The 15,997-nt window shown below is 41.5% G+C and overlaps 1 protein-coding gene across 1 annotated transcript in view; it reads right to left on the minus strand.

Moving 5' to 3' along the window:
• Window positions 1–5,242: 5,242 nt before the first annotated feature.
• Window positions 5,243–15,997, minus strand: part of LOC135238123 (vasopressin V2 receptor-like) — a 29,271-nt gene continuing 18,516 nt past the window's right edge. Inside the window, exons 4-7 of the mRNA XM_064305827.1 lie at window positions 15,550–15,795; window positions 13,853–13,999; window positions 12,172–13,093; window positions 5,243–9,257 (exon numbers count right to left, since the gene is read on the minus strand). Coding sequence (XP_064161897.1) covers window positions 9,046–9,257; window positions 12,172–13,093; window positions 13,853–13,999; window positions 15,550–15,795 — 1,527 coding nt within the window. The 3' untranslated portion in view covers window positions 5,243–9,045. The remainder of the gene's footprint in view (window positions 9,258–12,171; window positions 13,094–13,852; window positions 14,000–15,549; window positions 15,796–15,997) is intronic.

Here is a 15,997-nt window from a genome sequence, read left to right on the forward strand (position 1 = left end):
TTGATAGAGTACTAGAAACCTTACACCCTCCAAATCCAAACTCCTTATATAGCCATGCTAAAAGACAGGGTTCAGATTCCGGAAGGATAGGAGGTGGTGAGAAAATAAGGACAGCTACACTGCCTGGCCAAAAAAAAAGTCACCGTTTGTACAGTGCCCACTGTACAAGCCTCTGGAGGCAGTGTTATGATCTGGGGTTGCTGCAATTGGTCAGGTCTACACTCAGCAATGTTATGCGGCAATAAAATGAAGTCAGCTGAGTACCTGAATGTACTGAATGACCAGGTTATCCCATCAATGGATTTTTTCTTCCCTGACGTCAATACAAGATAATGCAATTCTGGACGGAAATAAATGTTGTGACGTTGCATAAGGTTGTTGAAACAATACAACGATGAATGCACGCCATAATCAAAGCTAAAGGTGGTCCAACAAAATATTAGAGTGTGCGACTTTTTTCTTTTTTTTTGCCAGGCAGTGTATTTAAAATCAGGATTGTAAAATATCGCTGGTCAAGTCGTGAATTCAGACACCTATCTGACCTCCCAGCCCTATGAGGAAATATGGAGCAGATGGCTGAAACTAGACGGAGGTCGATCTTCAGCCAGTGGGAAATCCACCTGCTTTCCATTTCTCTGCTTCAAGCCCTGGCAACAGCAGAGACATCCACATACCTTATTGACACTTTATTACTGTCAGAATGAGTAAAAATGAGTGTGAGAGAGAGAGAGATAAACTGAAGGATAGTGAGTGACAGTCACCTAACACACATTGTTGCTGTTATATTTTATGACAGTTTATTTGTTTTGTTTTGTGTTGATATTAACAATCAGCTTTTCTTTAAAAAAAAAAAAATCTATTTTCTACTTCCATCCACTGTATTTTCTACTATTTACTGTATGTTTTCTAATTAATGTTTAACTTTTCAATGTTTAAACGCTTGCTTTGGCAGTATGTACAGTGTTACGTCATGTCAATAAAGCCATTTGATTTGAATTGAATTGAATTGAGAGAGAGATAGGGATAGAGAGAGAGATAACAGGGCTGAATACCTCCAAAATCAGCTTCCCCCACTGAAGCCAGTCTCCTACAGAAAGGGGAAATTATTAATGAGAGACATGAGACATTACCTTCAATGAGTCAATGGAATGCTTGAAATGCTTAATCCTTTCAATGAAAGAAATGTTTTTAGTCAGAAATGTGATGAAGATGAGTTTTCAAATTCAACTCAAAACACTGCCTGAACAAATAGTAGACATATGTACAAAAAAGGCTACTGTTTTTTTAAAACAAATTTTACAGCAATGCAGGTATTTCTAAATATGTATTTATTACAATATTTTGACTACATGTTTCAAAATACTATGTACACTTTCGAAAGCAAACATTGAAATGGGTATATTTAAAATATAAATATAAAAAAATGTACGAAAGTAATATGGTGTACAATATTTTTATACTACAACTTTCCTGCCCTAGTACATACATAGTCAATATATTATCAATAACAATCTTATAAGATGCTCAAACACTGATGAATGCAACAATGTACCATGTTACCAACATAGGCATGTAGTCTTGATCACAAATGAATTTCATTTGTATTATACTAAAAGTATAAAAAATTAATTTTTGTACCTTGAGGCTGCTATAAATAGGGGCGGTTATGACATAGTTGGGATTACAGAGACATGGCTTGGAGATGAGGATGGGGATGGGTATAATATAGAAGGGTACAAACTCATTAGGAAAGATAGATCCAGTAAGAGAGGTGGGGGTGTAGCTCTCTATGTAAAAGAAAATTTAAATAAGCAGAAAATTCCAGAAATTGACCAGCTCGTGCCTAGTGAGGATATTTGGATAACATGAAAGGGGCCTTACGGTAGGAGTGTGTTACCGGTCACCAGCTTCAGACAGTAGTGTGAACTCAATGCTCTTAAGAAACATAAAACAAGCTTGTCAAGATTGTGAGACTATTATTATGGGTGACATTCAATGAACAAGTGTCAGAAGTTTGAGACCTTTTTAATTTGGAGAGAAATTCCAATACAATTTTTTTAAAATGGGTTTGTACTGGATTACATAGGAAATTTGAGGTGGGGTTATTGAAAAACGCTACAGTAAAATTTTATGGAAATGAGCTAGTAAATGGAGGTGGCTACATATAGCTACATATAGATATATGTATATAGATTATATCACCATAATCCATGACTGGTTGAAAAGTCAACTGGACAGTCTTCTTACTATTGTCGTGAGTGAAGCAGGACCTGTTCCTATACAAGAAGCCAAGCATAGCTCTTAGCTTTTTTAATTTGCTTCTCTGTAGATACGGCAAGGGATTCTCAGAAAAACAATTTTTATAGTTAATTTGATTGTAAAAAAATTGACTTTAAAATATGGCATTCACACTTATTTTGGGTACATTTCGAGCACTGTTTTATTTGTTAATAAAAAATCTCCCATTCAACCAGAAAATGCACTTATGCAAGCATGTAGGCTATTGGTTTCCTAATCTCCAGTTATCTAAACAGATCTGTTGGTCCCGTGAAAAAGAAAAACATCAGTTAATGCTGCTGTTAAAAATGAAGTTATTGTCATGCTGTTAACGAACTTAAGGTTCACTGAACGTATCCACATGGCAAAGAAGACCCGTTTAAAGTGTTCTGTCAACTGTGCAGCAACTGTGACTCAGCTTATTCTGTTCAACGGTCAGTCAAGTGGACCATGGGTTGGCTCTTAATTAGGCCCTGTGGCTCAGCCCTTTATTCAAACACAACCCAGAGACAAGTGCAGGCGTCACAGTAGGAGGATGACAGAAAAGGGGCGAAAATAGCAAAAGGAATGTCTGAATTTACCTTCAGATTTACCTTCTGAGAAAAGGGAAGTGAGGGGGTCATGTGTCATTTGTTCTGGTACTCTTTCAGACGTACGAAGCCGACGAAGCCGCTTCGGTAATTGGAAGCAAATCACGGCCGTCTGAAAGGCCGTCCCGAGGAATACTTCCAGGAGAGTTTGGGGTGTGCAACGAACAGCTGGCATTAGAAAGATGACAGAATGCTCTCAAGGCCTCTTACCAAGTCATGCTGTGTATTGCCCAGTGTAAAAAGCAATGTTCAATTACAGAACGTGTCCTATTAGTGGTGGTTACTGGTATGAGTATGACAGTGTTTGACAGTGAACAAAGTAATATACTAAAATGAAAGCCATTGTCAGACATTATGACACTATTCTACTTGCTCGTAGGTTTAAGTAACCCTTTCCCCCCTGCCCCCTCATGGTGTGGGCGCCACTGCCCACGGAGTGGGGATAAACAAAAGATCCACAAATCCACAACACTTCTGGCCAACAATGCCATTTGTTCCCTTAGCGCAATACGTGGAAGCAAAACAAAAGGAGCCTCCCCATACATTGACCACTTATTACACCCTAAACCGCATCATGTATAAATTTTATAAATATTTTCTACAGTTATCTTGTTTGTTTATATTTGAATGAAAAAAATCGTACATCCTTTCAGCTTTCAGAACTGTGCCTCAGATCACAAAATAAATCATTAAAAAAAAAGTTTTAAATGTCCATATGTAACGTACTTACATTGCATTCACTTTTAGTATATCCAGTGGTTGCATCTTTGATTCTTTTGTTCATATAAATATTTGTATGATCCAAAATGCCTCCGTTCGTATTCAGGATACAGTAGTTTGCTACGTCACATGCCATTTTCAACAACCTGACAAATGTCTGCTTAGGACATGGCTGGCATATCTGACAACCAATATTCTTTTTACATACAGGAGTCCTTTGGTCATCAGGTATTTGGTTATCTGAACAGTGATAGGTTTGCTTTTAAGTTAATCAAGTCATAGGATGAATTAAACATGACTATAACCTTTCAAATGAGCCCTCATTGGTTTGTACGGGTCCAGCCAGTCACGAGTCTGCCTCCTTCTCCCTGTGCGTAATGTAGATTGTGCTGACAAGCAGAGAGTGTGCACAGACTGAAGTAAGCTAGTTCCCAAAACAACAGTATTCTGCTATAAAATATATTTATAATTACTGCAGATCAGAGAAAAAAGGTTTTACACTGTGACAGAAGTCATTGAAAGTTCTTGAAAAAGCGGGTCTGAATTTATTTTCAGATTTGGTGTGGAGACTGGCTTGAAGAGGATGCTCCACATACAGGGATAGGCCCTCTGGTGAGCATAGAAGTTTATTGAAAAAGCAAATTTAGTGTTCTCTTTATTATTTTCTTGTTAAACCACATAGATTTTCTGTACACTACTCATCCTATAGCTTTTCAGCAGACCTAACAAGTTCGCTTCTCCTAGTAGCTTGTGCTTCTTGCGTCAATAGCTCAGATATTTCTTGAGATATATATGCTTTTATGTTGAACAATTTCCCATTGATTAACACTAACACTGATGGAACATTTAGAATCTGAACAGCACACTTGCAGCTGACATTACATTTAGCCACTGCAGCTGCCACAGACACAGACCATATCTCTCTCTTTGTAAATATTTTAACTGAATAAATCTCTGGCAAGGTGAGTAATGTTAGCAGCAGCAATACAAGTTCAACCAGTCCAACATTTTATTCAATGGACTTAAGTGGACTTGATCCTGAGTTTGGTTACACTGTTGTAAGTCGCTCTGGATAAGAGCGTCAGCTAAATGCCTATAATGTAATGTAATGTAACCCAAAACAATATTAGTATTCTGTTACTGTATAACTTTCTTGCGAATATCTTAACATTCAACATAATATTAATTCCTGTATTGATACTGACACTCAAAAACATTAGGATTTATTTTCATCTGTGAAGAAATGTATTTTATGGTGTAGATAACACGTTCAAACATTATCCAGAATTCAGAAAAGTTTTGGGACGTCTCGGAAAAACCCTTGCAGAATTTCAACGCCTTTTTATCATCTGCCCTTTTTTTTATGGTGGGAAGCATGTTGGGGATCAACTGTGAACAGCAATTTTGCCACTGGCTGATATGGATTTTGTGAAATAAACAGCAGAGTTGCATTTTTATGTACATTATGTGTGTCATATAAATGGACTATTTTATATGCGCGTTCATGCCCAGTGCAGTTGAGCAAACAAACCAAAATAGTGCAGTGTCACTTGCCAGTCAGTTAGTCAGTCATGTCTCACAGGTAACCTCTGTACATACAATGATGAATCCCTGTTCATGTCAATAAACGTTTAATGGAATAACCATCGCCCTCATTCATTCCAACAAATACTACAATGTGTATGCCATGAATAATTTCCATGAATAATAATAATAATAATGATGATGATGATGATGATGATGATGATGATGATGAATAAAAATACCATGAATAATCATATAAAAAGTATAATGCTTTATTTAAGAGTAGTACACACCAGGTGGAAATGGCCTTTTTAAGTGCTTGGGATCATGGGGTTGAATGCCATCAAATGTAAATGCTCAAGTAATTTAAAAGCTAAAAATTAGCAGAAGCATTTGCAACGCAGCTGGACTAATCAACAGACATTTCGAAGGATGCTGAACTTACGGTGTTTGTGCATTTTAATGAGAGCTGGCCCAACTGTCGGCGCCAGTCACAGCCTCAGTGCACATACCAATCAGCTGTATGACAAATTGGACAAATTTGCATTAAGAAAATGAAGTGGTGGAAAGAGCAAATCATAGACCTAAAATTTTCCATGTTTTCCCTTTTTTTTTTCATGTTGAGGAGTTGGCTGAATATCTAGCACGCACATCTGATGTAAAAAGCACAGTACATGCTCTTCTGGATGCTGTTAAACAGTTTCAGAAGTAGTCCTGACAAAACAAACAAAAAAAAAAAAAACTTGGATATAATTTCCATTCATGGAAAATGCAGAACCGGGATAAAGCTTGACCACACTGAGGAAGATTAACTGAATAAGCTATCTACCGACAGATATGTAGTACATAGACCCGAGCCCAGAGAAGCTGCAGTAACGTTATTCATCTTTGCTGTTTATTTTACCAAAAAACTCAATGACTGACCTATAAAATATCACTGACTAAAAAACTCAATGACTGAATAAATAACTGACCTAGTAAAGAAGATGCTCTGAATTTGGAAGGACTGATCTCACTTCAGAGTTTCAAAACATAACGTAATACATACAATAATAAGGAGAATAAGACTTATCAATCTCTTAAACTTGCTGTACTACGAGCCTGAGAAGTCAAATTTTACTTATTTAATTCTTACATTTTGTATTTCTTTAGCAGATCACTTTACCTGCAAAATGACATAGCTTTCATTTTATCCTGTACATATAGATAGATATTTATGAAGCTATTTAAATGGTTTGCTCTATTGTATAATAACAGTGCCCCAGCAAGGATTCAAAACTACATGTTTCAGACTGGGATACCAGTCCCTTAATGGCACCAGAACTACATTGCCCAGAATGTTGACTTACTTGGCAATGTAGCAAGAGTGGCTTGCAAAGCATGCCATTTCTTATAAAACATCTTTGTCATTGCTCATGTGCCAGAGGTAGAATTAAAACCATAAGTCTATTGGTTGTCATCTGTAACCTACATTGTTATCTGTACAGTGCTACAAATCTGTCTCTCTTCAGTTCTACAGCTCGGGTTCCAGTTGAACTACTTTGAAGCACCCATCTTCACATTATTAAATATGAGATTAACAAGTTTATTTATCTTTTGTTAGCAAAATTAACATTTGTATTTTTTCTGTGTTTACTGTTATTTGTCAGTTGTTTATGATACAGTATTTCCAATGTGTTACAACACAGAAATCAGTTTCTTCTGTTTTCGTATGTAGTTCATTCTTGAATCCTGTGTTTTTTGTGTGTGTGTGTGTGTGTGTGTGTGTGTGTGTGTGTCTGATGAGTTGCGCAATTGCCACTGGAGCGCATGTAATATCAGGTGTACTGCAATGCTATTAAAAATATTCCATGATGCTACTGCATTCCTAGGAGGTCCTGTTTTCTCATTCTCAGAATATAAACTCAAACTCGTCCCTCTGTGATTCCTGCAGTTATCCTCTATGATCTGTTTCATAGAGTCTCCTTTAAGTCCCACTGAGTTGCAGTTGCTTCTTTATATATAACAAAGCATAATTTCACTGTCATTTATTCTCTTACAGCTATTTATGCAAATCACAGTTTTTTTTTTGTTGTTGCAGGAATTCTTACAGTATATATTGTGCTTTTCCAATGTGCCTGGTTGTATTTCTGCCAGTTTGCACAGCTCAGTTCTGATTGTACAGCTCACTTCTTGGTTTCCATTGTATTTCCATATTAAATATCCATATGGTATGTAGCACTGTGAGAGTTGTGTTATTGATGTAATACCCAGTTTCTGTTTGTGTTTACTTGCTTGCTTTCCTTCCAGTTCTTTTATCAAGGAAGGATCCTTGATATCTGAATGGGAGTGTGTGCTTCTCCTTTGTCAGCCTTGGCCCTTCATAACAGTTCCAGCAGTGTTAAACTCCATGTTAGTTCGGGTTCGGGTTACGAATTAATAATTTAAAAATTGTTCATGTAATGTCCACAGTTTGACACTGCATGTGTATACTGTGTATACTGCATCATATGAAATAACATAACATAATGACAAGAATAGGCCATTCAGCCCAACAATGCTTGCCATTTTCCTACCGCTAAAGTGTGTCGTGTGCTTGGTTTGTCAACAAACTAGATCGTACCTTGAACCAGATCAAGCCTGGTCTTGAAAACCCCCAGAGTTTATACCTCTACTGCATGACCTGGCAAGCTGTTCCACGCAGTGACTACTGTGTGAAAACATACTTCCTATTGTCTGTACGGAATTTACATTTGCTAATTTCCATTTATCCCCCCTCGTTGTACCAACAGAACTCAACCTGAAGAATTTGTTCATACCTTTAATGAATTTAAAATGTATCTTTTTACTAAGCTTGAAGAGATTAAGCATCTTAACTCTTGTAGTCTGACTGACACGCTGTGCCAAAAAATGCTCATTATAACAAATATTTCCTTTTCGTGTCATCAATTCACAATTAGTAACAGGGTGATTGAAGTCACCCCTGATAACAGCCTCAACTTTCTGACAAGCTGGATTTATATTTCCAAAGAGCATTGTATGTCTACTGTCTGAAGGTGGTGACCAGGAACATACTCCTATATTAAGACCCTTCTCACAGTCCCCTATGAGCTTAGTCCAAATATTCTCACTAGGCAGCAGTTGGTCAATTTCTGTCATTTCCTGCACATTAAGGAGTGTGCAGGTTTTCTTTTACATAGAGAGCTACATCACCACCTCTCTTATTGGAGATATCCTTCCTAATAAGTTTGTACCCCTTTATATTATACTCATCCCCATTATCATTACATTCATTTAGCAGACACTCTTATCCAGAGCAACTTACATTATATCCAGTTATACAGCTGGATATATACTGGAACAATGCAGTTAAGTACCTTGATCATCGATACAATGGCAGTGTCCTACCGGGGAATCAAACCTCCAACCTTTAGGTTACATTGCCAACTCCTTAGCCATTATACTAAACTACCGCACTATCCATAACAGTTACAAAAAGTATTTTTTATACTTCTGCAAGAAAGACATTTCAGACTATTACTTCTACACATCCTGTCTTGTTCCCTCATTCCTCGCCCCTGCTGCCCCAAGCCACCCTCTCTAAAACTTTTCTTTAAAAAGATTTTATGTGTTCTCACTACTATGGGTAGCCTTGACAGCTTCCATCTGAGCAGTCTGCTCCTCCTTACCCTTATCACAATCTAACATCTCTGCCCCAAAAGCAAAGGCTTTAGATGTTAGTACGTTGCAGAATTAGAACATTTAACTGTTCAACTTTAAAGTTTAACTTTTTTTTTTTTTTTTTTAAAAGGCATTGTTAGTTTCTCTCCCTCTCTTTCTCTCTGTCTTTCTCTCAGTCCCTGTAGTATGGATTCTTGCCATCCCTCTCTCCTGCGCCCTCCGCTCCCGGGGCTGATGCTCTGCCTCGGGCCTGCCGTGCGCTCCCAGGCCCTGGTTACATGCCGTCCTTGGTGCTGGTGGAGGTGTGGGTGGTGGTGGTGGTGGTGGTGGAGTCGTTGGGGAGGGAGCCTCGGCGGGGAGCTCGGGACGCGCAGCACAGCAGGGCCCGGAGCTCCCGGGAGGTGCTGCTGGAGAACGCCGTGTAGATCCAGGGGTTGGTGCAGGAGTTCAGGCTGGCCAGGAGCATGAGGATTGTGAAGGCCACTCCTGCGCAGGAGGAGAACATGGAAAAACGCTGAACTGCAAAATCTCTGCATTTTCACATTCTGTTATCCCCCCCCCCACTCTGTTTCTGACAAGTTGGCAATCCCAGCAAAATACCAAATGTAAACATTTCACAAATGGTTAGATTCCCATTTGGTTTTTAGATTTCTGCCCCAAAAAGAACTTTCAGAGTACATTGCATACTAACTTGTACACATAATGGTTGAACATTATTATACCCAAAATGTTTTTGATGATGGTTGATGGTTGTCATTTAAAAAGCATAGAGGTTTTCTGTTTAAAAGCACTCTGAAGTTAAGTATGTAAATGCGTAAGTTACCAGCTGCTGCAGTTGAATCTTGCCAAAGCTCTATCTTGCTGAACCACATTTAATTGGTCATGAGTTTGACAAGTTAATAAATATATTAAATGAGATTCATGGTCACATGATTCATGTGAATGTTTCTATGTTAACAATGGCATCATTTTTTCTTTGATTCATTCCATGCAATTCAATAAAGTAGCATTTGAGATCTGAGGACACTGCAGGTCATTGGAGTAAACTGAAGTCACTGTCACGTTCTCGTCTCCCTCTCTCATAACAAGCTCACTGGATGTTTTTTATTTAGCGCACCGTTCTCTGTAAACTCTGGAGACCGTAGTGTGTGAAAACCCCAAGGGTCAGCTGTCACTTAGATCACACGTCTTGCCCATTCTGTTTGGTCAAATAAAAACTGAACCTCTTACCCATGCCTGGATGCTTTATATCCTGTACACATGCTTTATATATAATATATATATATATATATATATAATGAATCCACAAGGAGGTCTAACAATGAGGTCTCAGCTGATCCAGTAGCTGTCTGGCCCTTGAACCAGGCAAATTCCTGCAGGTCTCGGTCTTCCCTCAAGGCCCTGGGGGGCAGTAAGTCAGAAGGCCTTGAGGGAAAGTGGTCCTGTGTGAGCTGGGATATGCAGCTCCAGAGAACAGGGCTGTTAGAAGTGATATGTAGTCAGTGAGACTGGGACTGCCACAGGCTGCACAGCTGACGACCATGTGTGTGAGTGCATGTATGTCATCTTGGAATAGCATGGTGCTAATATGGTAAATGGTAAATGGACTGCATTTATATAGCGCTTTTATCCAAAGCGCTTTACAATTGATGCCTCTCATTCACCCATTCACACACACAGTCACACACCAACGGTGAAAGGCTGCCATGAAAGGTTCCAATCAGCTCATTGGGAGCAATTAGGGGTTAGGTGTCTTGCTCAGGGACACTTCGACACGCCCAGGGCGGGGGATCGAACCGGCAACCCTCCAACTACCAGACAACCGCTCTGACCTCCTGAGTTATGTCGCCCCAAATAGATTGCCTTGATTTGGCTAAAGATGAGAACAAAAAACCAAGGCCTGTAAACAGGTTAAAACACTTGCTGTGAAATTAGGCTCTGTTTCAAAAAGAGAAAACTGGGTAGATTATCAGAGGTAGCCTTCCTTCACTGCAGGTCTTCACCTCCATATTCTGATTCATCTCTATCTGCATTCCTCTTTTCTCTGCCCCCTTTTCTTTATTTTTCCTGTTCGTGATTTTTCTCTCAGTCATATCTGAGACATAGTTCTGTCTATGTCAGAGACTTTAACCACGCTTTTCAGTTACATCCTACTTTCCCTTTCGTGTGCATTCTGTGCGTATTTTCCACTGCCATTGTTCTTTGCTACTTATCTTTCTACTTGTGCATTTTTCTGACATAATGTGGAAGAAATGGCTAATTTAATAATTATTAGAGTGATGTTTTTGACTGGTCACTGCTCTCTTTTTCTTTCGCCCTCCTCCCTCTTCCTGACTTGCCCTGTATTGTAATAATGGGGATTGGTGAACCAGGAATAAGTCCTGGTTCGCCAATCACACACGGACCCGTGTATGAAGATGTTAAAAACGCCCAAATAAAGATGTTAAAAATGTCTTTCAAGGGCGATCACTGCAATTTGTACCATTCAATATGTTGGTTATCACTAGACCAAAGGAGGAAACAGCATGGTAGTTTATTTATAAACCATTAATTGCAAAACTCCTCACCTCACCTGAGAGGGTGTAGCATTTACTTAAAAGAATCTGTTACATTGACACTTATCTTTACATTTCTGTCTGTATTGTTCCAAACAGGTGACAGTTGTCAGGATTCAATCAGCATTGTTCAGAGCCAAATTAAATACAAGTGGTTGCTCTTTTTCTTTCAAAAATTCAGTTTGCCGAGGGTAGCGATCTCCAAAATTCTTATTTGTTTTCAATAAAGCCTCACATAAGCCACAATGCTTCTGTTTTCATGTTTCCACAACTCACCAAACTATGTCAGTGAACAAAAAGGAAATAATTTCAGGTGTACATTTATTTGTGAGTCAAAGTTAAGGACAAAAACCGGAATCCAGGCTATGTTCACATTGCAAGTCCCAACACACAGAAGGTGACATAAATCTCCCCTTCCCCCGGTCCATGATCAAAAACCCTCCCCCCCAACCATTTATCTCACAGACCACACCCCCCCCCCCTCAAAAAAAAAAAATAAGGTGCATAATTCCAGCACTGGGGAATGTGTTTTGATAGATGGGTCTGGATACTAGCAAAAAATTTGTCCTGAACTTTAATTAACAAATAAATAAAATTGTTAAATGTTTTCATTCTAGAGTTTGGTCGCTCTTTGGGAAGCAAAAAATCTACAAATTTTTTAGTTGGCAAACTACATTTGTGAATTAACAAGACATTTGCATTTATATGAGTCAGGGACAAATGAAGGACACATGTTGATTGAATCCAAGCCACAGTATGACAGCTCCCTCACAAAAATTATTCCAAAAGTGTAATTGAGTGAAAACAGCGGTGAAGGGGGTGCGCAGCCTTAGTGGAGTCCTGACCTTGTTCTGGCGGGTTGGGGTCCCACGCGGCCCACAGCTGAACGATAAAAAAGGGGGACCAGCACAGGGTGTACACCAGCACAATCACCAGCGTCATCCGAACCGTCTTGGACATGGCCTTGGAGATGCTGGGCGGGGGCAGTGGGTGCGGCCTGGCCGATGGGCGGGGCTCCGAGGGGGGACCGCGCTGGGGGGCGGAGTCGAGGTAACCATGGTGCGCGTAGTCGTAGGCGTTCAGAGCGCTGCTGTAGGAGGCGGAGCTGAAGGCGGAGGGCCGAGAAAGGTTCCCGTCGGCGGCCGAAGGAGGAAGGGGTGAGGGTTCGAGGCCCTTGGGGTAGTCGAGGTCCGGAGGAGGAAGGGTTGAGGGTTCGAGGCCCATGGGGCAGACAGGGCTTGCAGGAGGAAGGGGTGAGGGCTCAAGACCCTTGGGGTGGTTGGGGGCCGGAGGAGGAAGTGGTGAGGGTTCAAGGCCCTTGGGGCAGCCAGGGCCTGCAGGAGGAACGGGTGAGGGATCAAATGCCTTGGGGCAGTCTGGGGGCAGAGAAATGGGTTCAGCCTCGCTGGAAAAAATGGAACCGGCAGTGAGGGCTGCAGAACTGGTATCGAGGGCCACAGGAGGGTAATCTATCCCTGCAGGGAGGTCAGACTGGGGGTCATCCATGCGGGTGTCATGAATGTTCTGTTCTGTGGGAGGGGCAGGTGAATGGGAAGGAATGAGAGAAGGGGTGTAATCATCCAGGGGCAAGGAACGACCCCCCTGCTCCTCTCTACCTCTGCCTCCTGCTCCTGCCCCCCTCCCACTCTGCACGTCCTGCTGGGGGTCCTGGAAATGGAAGAGGACAGAAGTCCTCTTGTATTCCACAGTTACCATCCTCTCTGCCCTCAGGTAGATGTTGTTGTGAATTTCTCTGAATATCTGTACCTGATTGAGAATAAGAGAAAGGTAACAGGGAACAGTAAATTAGTAGGGGGGATGATGGGGATATGAAATATTACACAAAAACAGGTACGGTTAGTGTTAGGGTTACAGCTAAAGTTAGGGATAGGGCTACAGCTAGGGTTAGGGTACCCTAACCCTAGCTGTAACTCTAACCCTAACCATTACCCTAAGCCTAGCTCTAACCAAAACCCTTACACTAGCTGTAACCCTAACGCTAGCCATAATCCTAACCCTAACCATAGCTGTAACCATAACCCTAACCCTAGCTGTAACCCTAACCCTAACGATAACCCTAACCCTAGCTGTAACCCCAACCTTAACCCTAGCTGTAACCCTAACCCTAACGATAACCCTAACCCTAGCTGTAACCCTAACCCTATCCATTACCCTAAGCCTAGCTCTAACACTAGCTGAAACCTTTACACTAGCTGTAACCCTAACGCTAGCCATAATCCTAACCATAGCTGTAACCCTAACCCTAGCTGTAACCCGAACCCTAACCCTAGTTGTAACCTAACCCTAACCCTAGATGTAAATCTTACCCTAACCCTAGCTGTAACCCTTACCCTAACTTGAGCCCTAGCTGTAGCCCTAACCCTAACCCTAGCTGTAACCCTAACCCTAACCCTTGCCCACTCACAGACAGACAGGCAGACTGTACCTGACAGACGGTGAGATAACCCAACCCAGGCATATGAGCACACACAGGCGCTCACAGACAGACAGGCAGACTGACTGTACCTGACAGACGGCGATGATAAGAGCTGGCAATACGAACACGGCCACAGTCATCCAGGTGACATATGCCTTGAGACCCCACGGTTCCACAAAGTGACCCCAACATTCAAACACCCCTGGGGAGACCTCTGACCTGGAGAAGATGAAAGCCTGAGAGAGAGAGAGAGAGAGAGAGAGAGAGAGAGAGAGAGAGAGAGAGAGAGAGAGAGAGAGAGAGCAAAAGAGAGAGAGAGAGCAAGAGAGAGAGAGAGAGAGAGAGCACGAGAGCGAGATAATTGAATTCGAAAAATCCCTTTAGTAAACTACTACCACCACTGCAAAGATCAGTTACAATATATACAAAAGGTCAGTTTATAATATTTACAAAAAACAAAAATGTATCATCAAAAAGAAAAAAGCAAATCTCCCTCTTCCTGTGCTACACACAACACCCCCCCAACAGCCAAGATATGACTGATTTAGGCCGGTATTTGCCTTGTTTCCACCTGCACTGGGTCTGTAGAACCAAAACCCTTCATTTTATTTTTTCGGGTAATCCAGATGGCATAGCTTAGCCATTCCAGACAAGAAGCTTAGCAAAACATGCACATTTTTTTTCCCTGGCAGAATACTTAGGACCAAAAATAAAAAAGTCAAAAGAAAAAACCTCCCCCAATTCAGAAATCTATGAATTTAATAACTAAATTATACCCACTAGCCTAGAACACTCAATAAATAAATGTGCAAGTGATTTTACTACTGAACAGAAAGGACAGCCCTCCCCAATGCTAGGATCCAGGTGTGCTATGTGTCTGTTCGTAGCTATATGTACTATCCCCTGTCCCATGTACGATCCTCCACTGGAGGTCGGCAGTCCGTTTTTCAATGGGTAGCTTGTACAGGGACCGCCAGCAGGCTTTCGGGGAGATATCTAGGCCACAGACACCTGTTCACTTTGACGCACTCATCCCTGTCAAAGAGCGCAAGTGCGACACAGACGCAGTATGTCGCTTTCTTTCCCATCTCTTTGAACTCCCGCTGCTGTGGGGTTTTAAGAGAGACAAACTGGTCCCCCCCCCTCCTGCCACACCCCTACGGCAGGAGTGACAGTCAGAGATGGGAAACTATACTCACATTCATCATCCCATTGGTCAGATAGAGTAGGTTTTCATGGTGAAACCAAAATGTATAAAAATACCCTTTAATAAAAGCTTAGAATCTGCACTTTCACCCAGTGGCGTAGGTTTCGTTTGAACATTGGGGGGACACATTAAGCAGGGGGTCGGGGGGTCCTCCCCCAGGAAATTTTGAGCGTCAAACACTTCATTTCCTGCATTCTGGTGAATTTTTATGCACCAATTTGTGCCTTTTCTACATCAATTTATGGTGGAAATGCTTCTTTCATGTTTTTATTGGGGGGGGACAAATGCACATGTTCTAAATATTGAGGGGGACGTATCCCCTGCGTCCCCCCCAAAATCTACGTCTATGCTTTAACCACATATGAATTGTACATAGCCCGCCAAAGTCAAATCAAGAAAAAATTACATAATATATCTTTGACCCAAACATTATGGAGCTCACCATATTAGCTACATCTGGCATGAAGTATCAGTGCACTAGCTGATGATGTTGATTACTGTGCATTGTCCCTCTTAAATGAAATGAAACAAGCCTAATTAATAACTCAACCAAGCTAACCAACCAGTCAATCCTCCCACCTGGGGCAGGCTGAGCAGCAAGGCCAGCCCCCAGGCCACCACGAGGGGGGTGTTCCAGCGCGAGGCGGCCCCCCCCCGGTAGGCCTGCAGGGGGAAGCAGATGGCGTAGTGGCGGTCGACGGTCATGGCCACGATCATGTAGGACGAGGCGAACATGCCCACGATCTGGAGGTACTTCACCGCGCGGCACAGCGCGTCTGGGCCCTGGAAATGCTCCGTTATGTCCCACACCAGCTGGGGCAGCACCTGGGGCAGGCACAGCGCAAGGAGAGCACAGGGGAGATTTTCTGAGAATGTTCTCACAATAAGCAGCAAAATGTAAAAATAAAGTTTCGGGTAATGCTGGCATCTTGAGCTGCGATAGGTGGCAACAATGAATCATCACGCCAGGTTTTTTTGCAAGGGGAATTGAATCCATCAAATTATTAATCAGGAAATCAAGGTTGCA

This window comes from Anguilla rostrata, chromosome 13 (assembly GCF_018555375.3).
Source record: "Anguilla rostrata isolate EN2019 chromosome 13, ASM1855537v3, whole genome shotgun sequence".
In the NCBI taxonomy this organism is placed as follows: domain Eukaryota; kingdom Metazoa; phylum Chordata; class Actinopteri; order Anguilliformes; family Anguillidae; genus Anguilla; species Anguilla rostrata.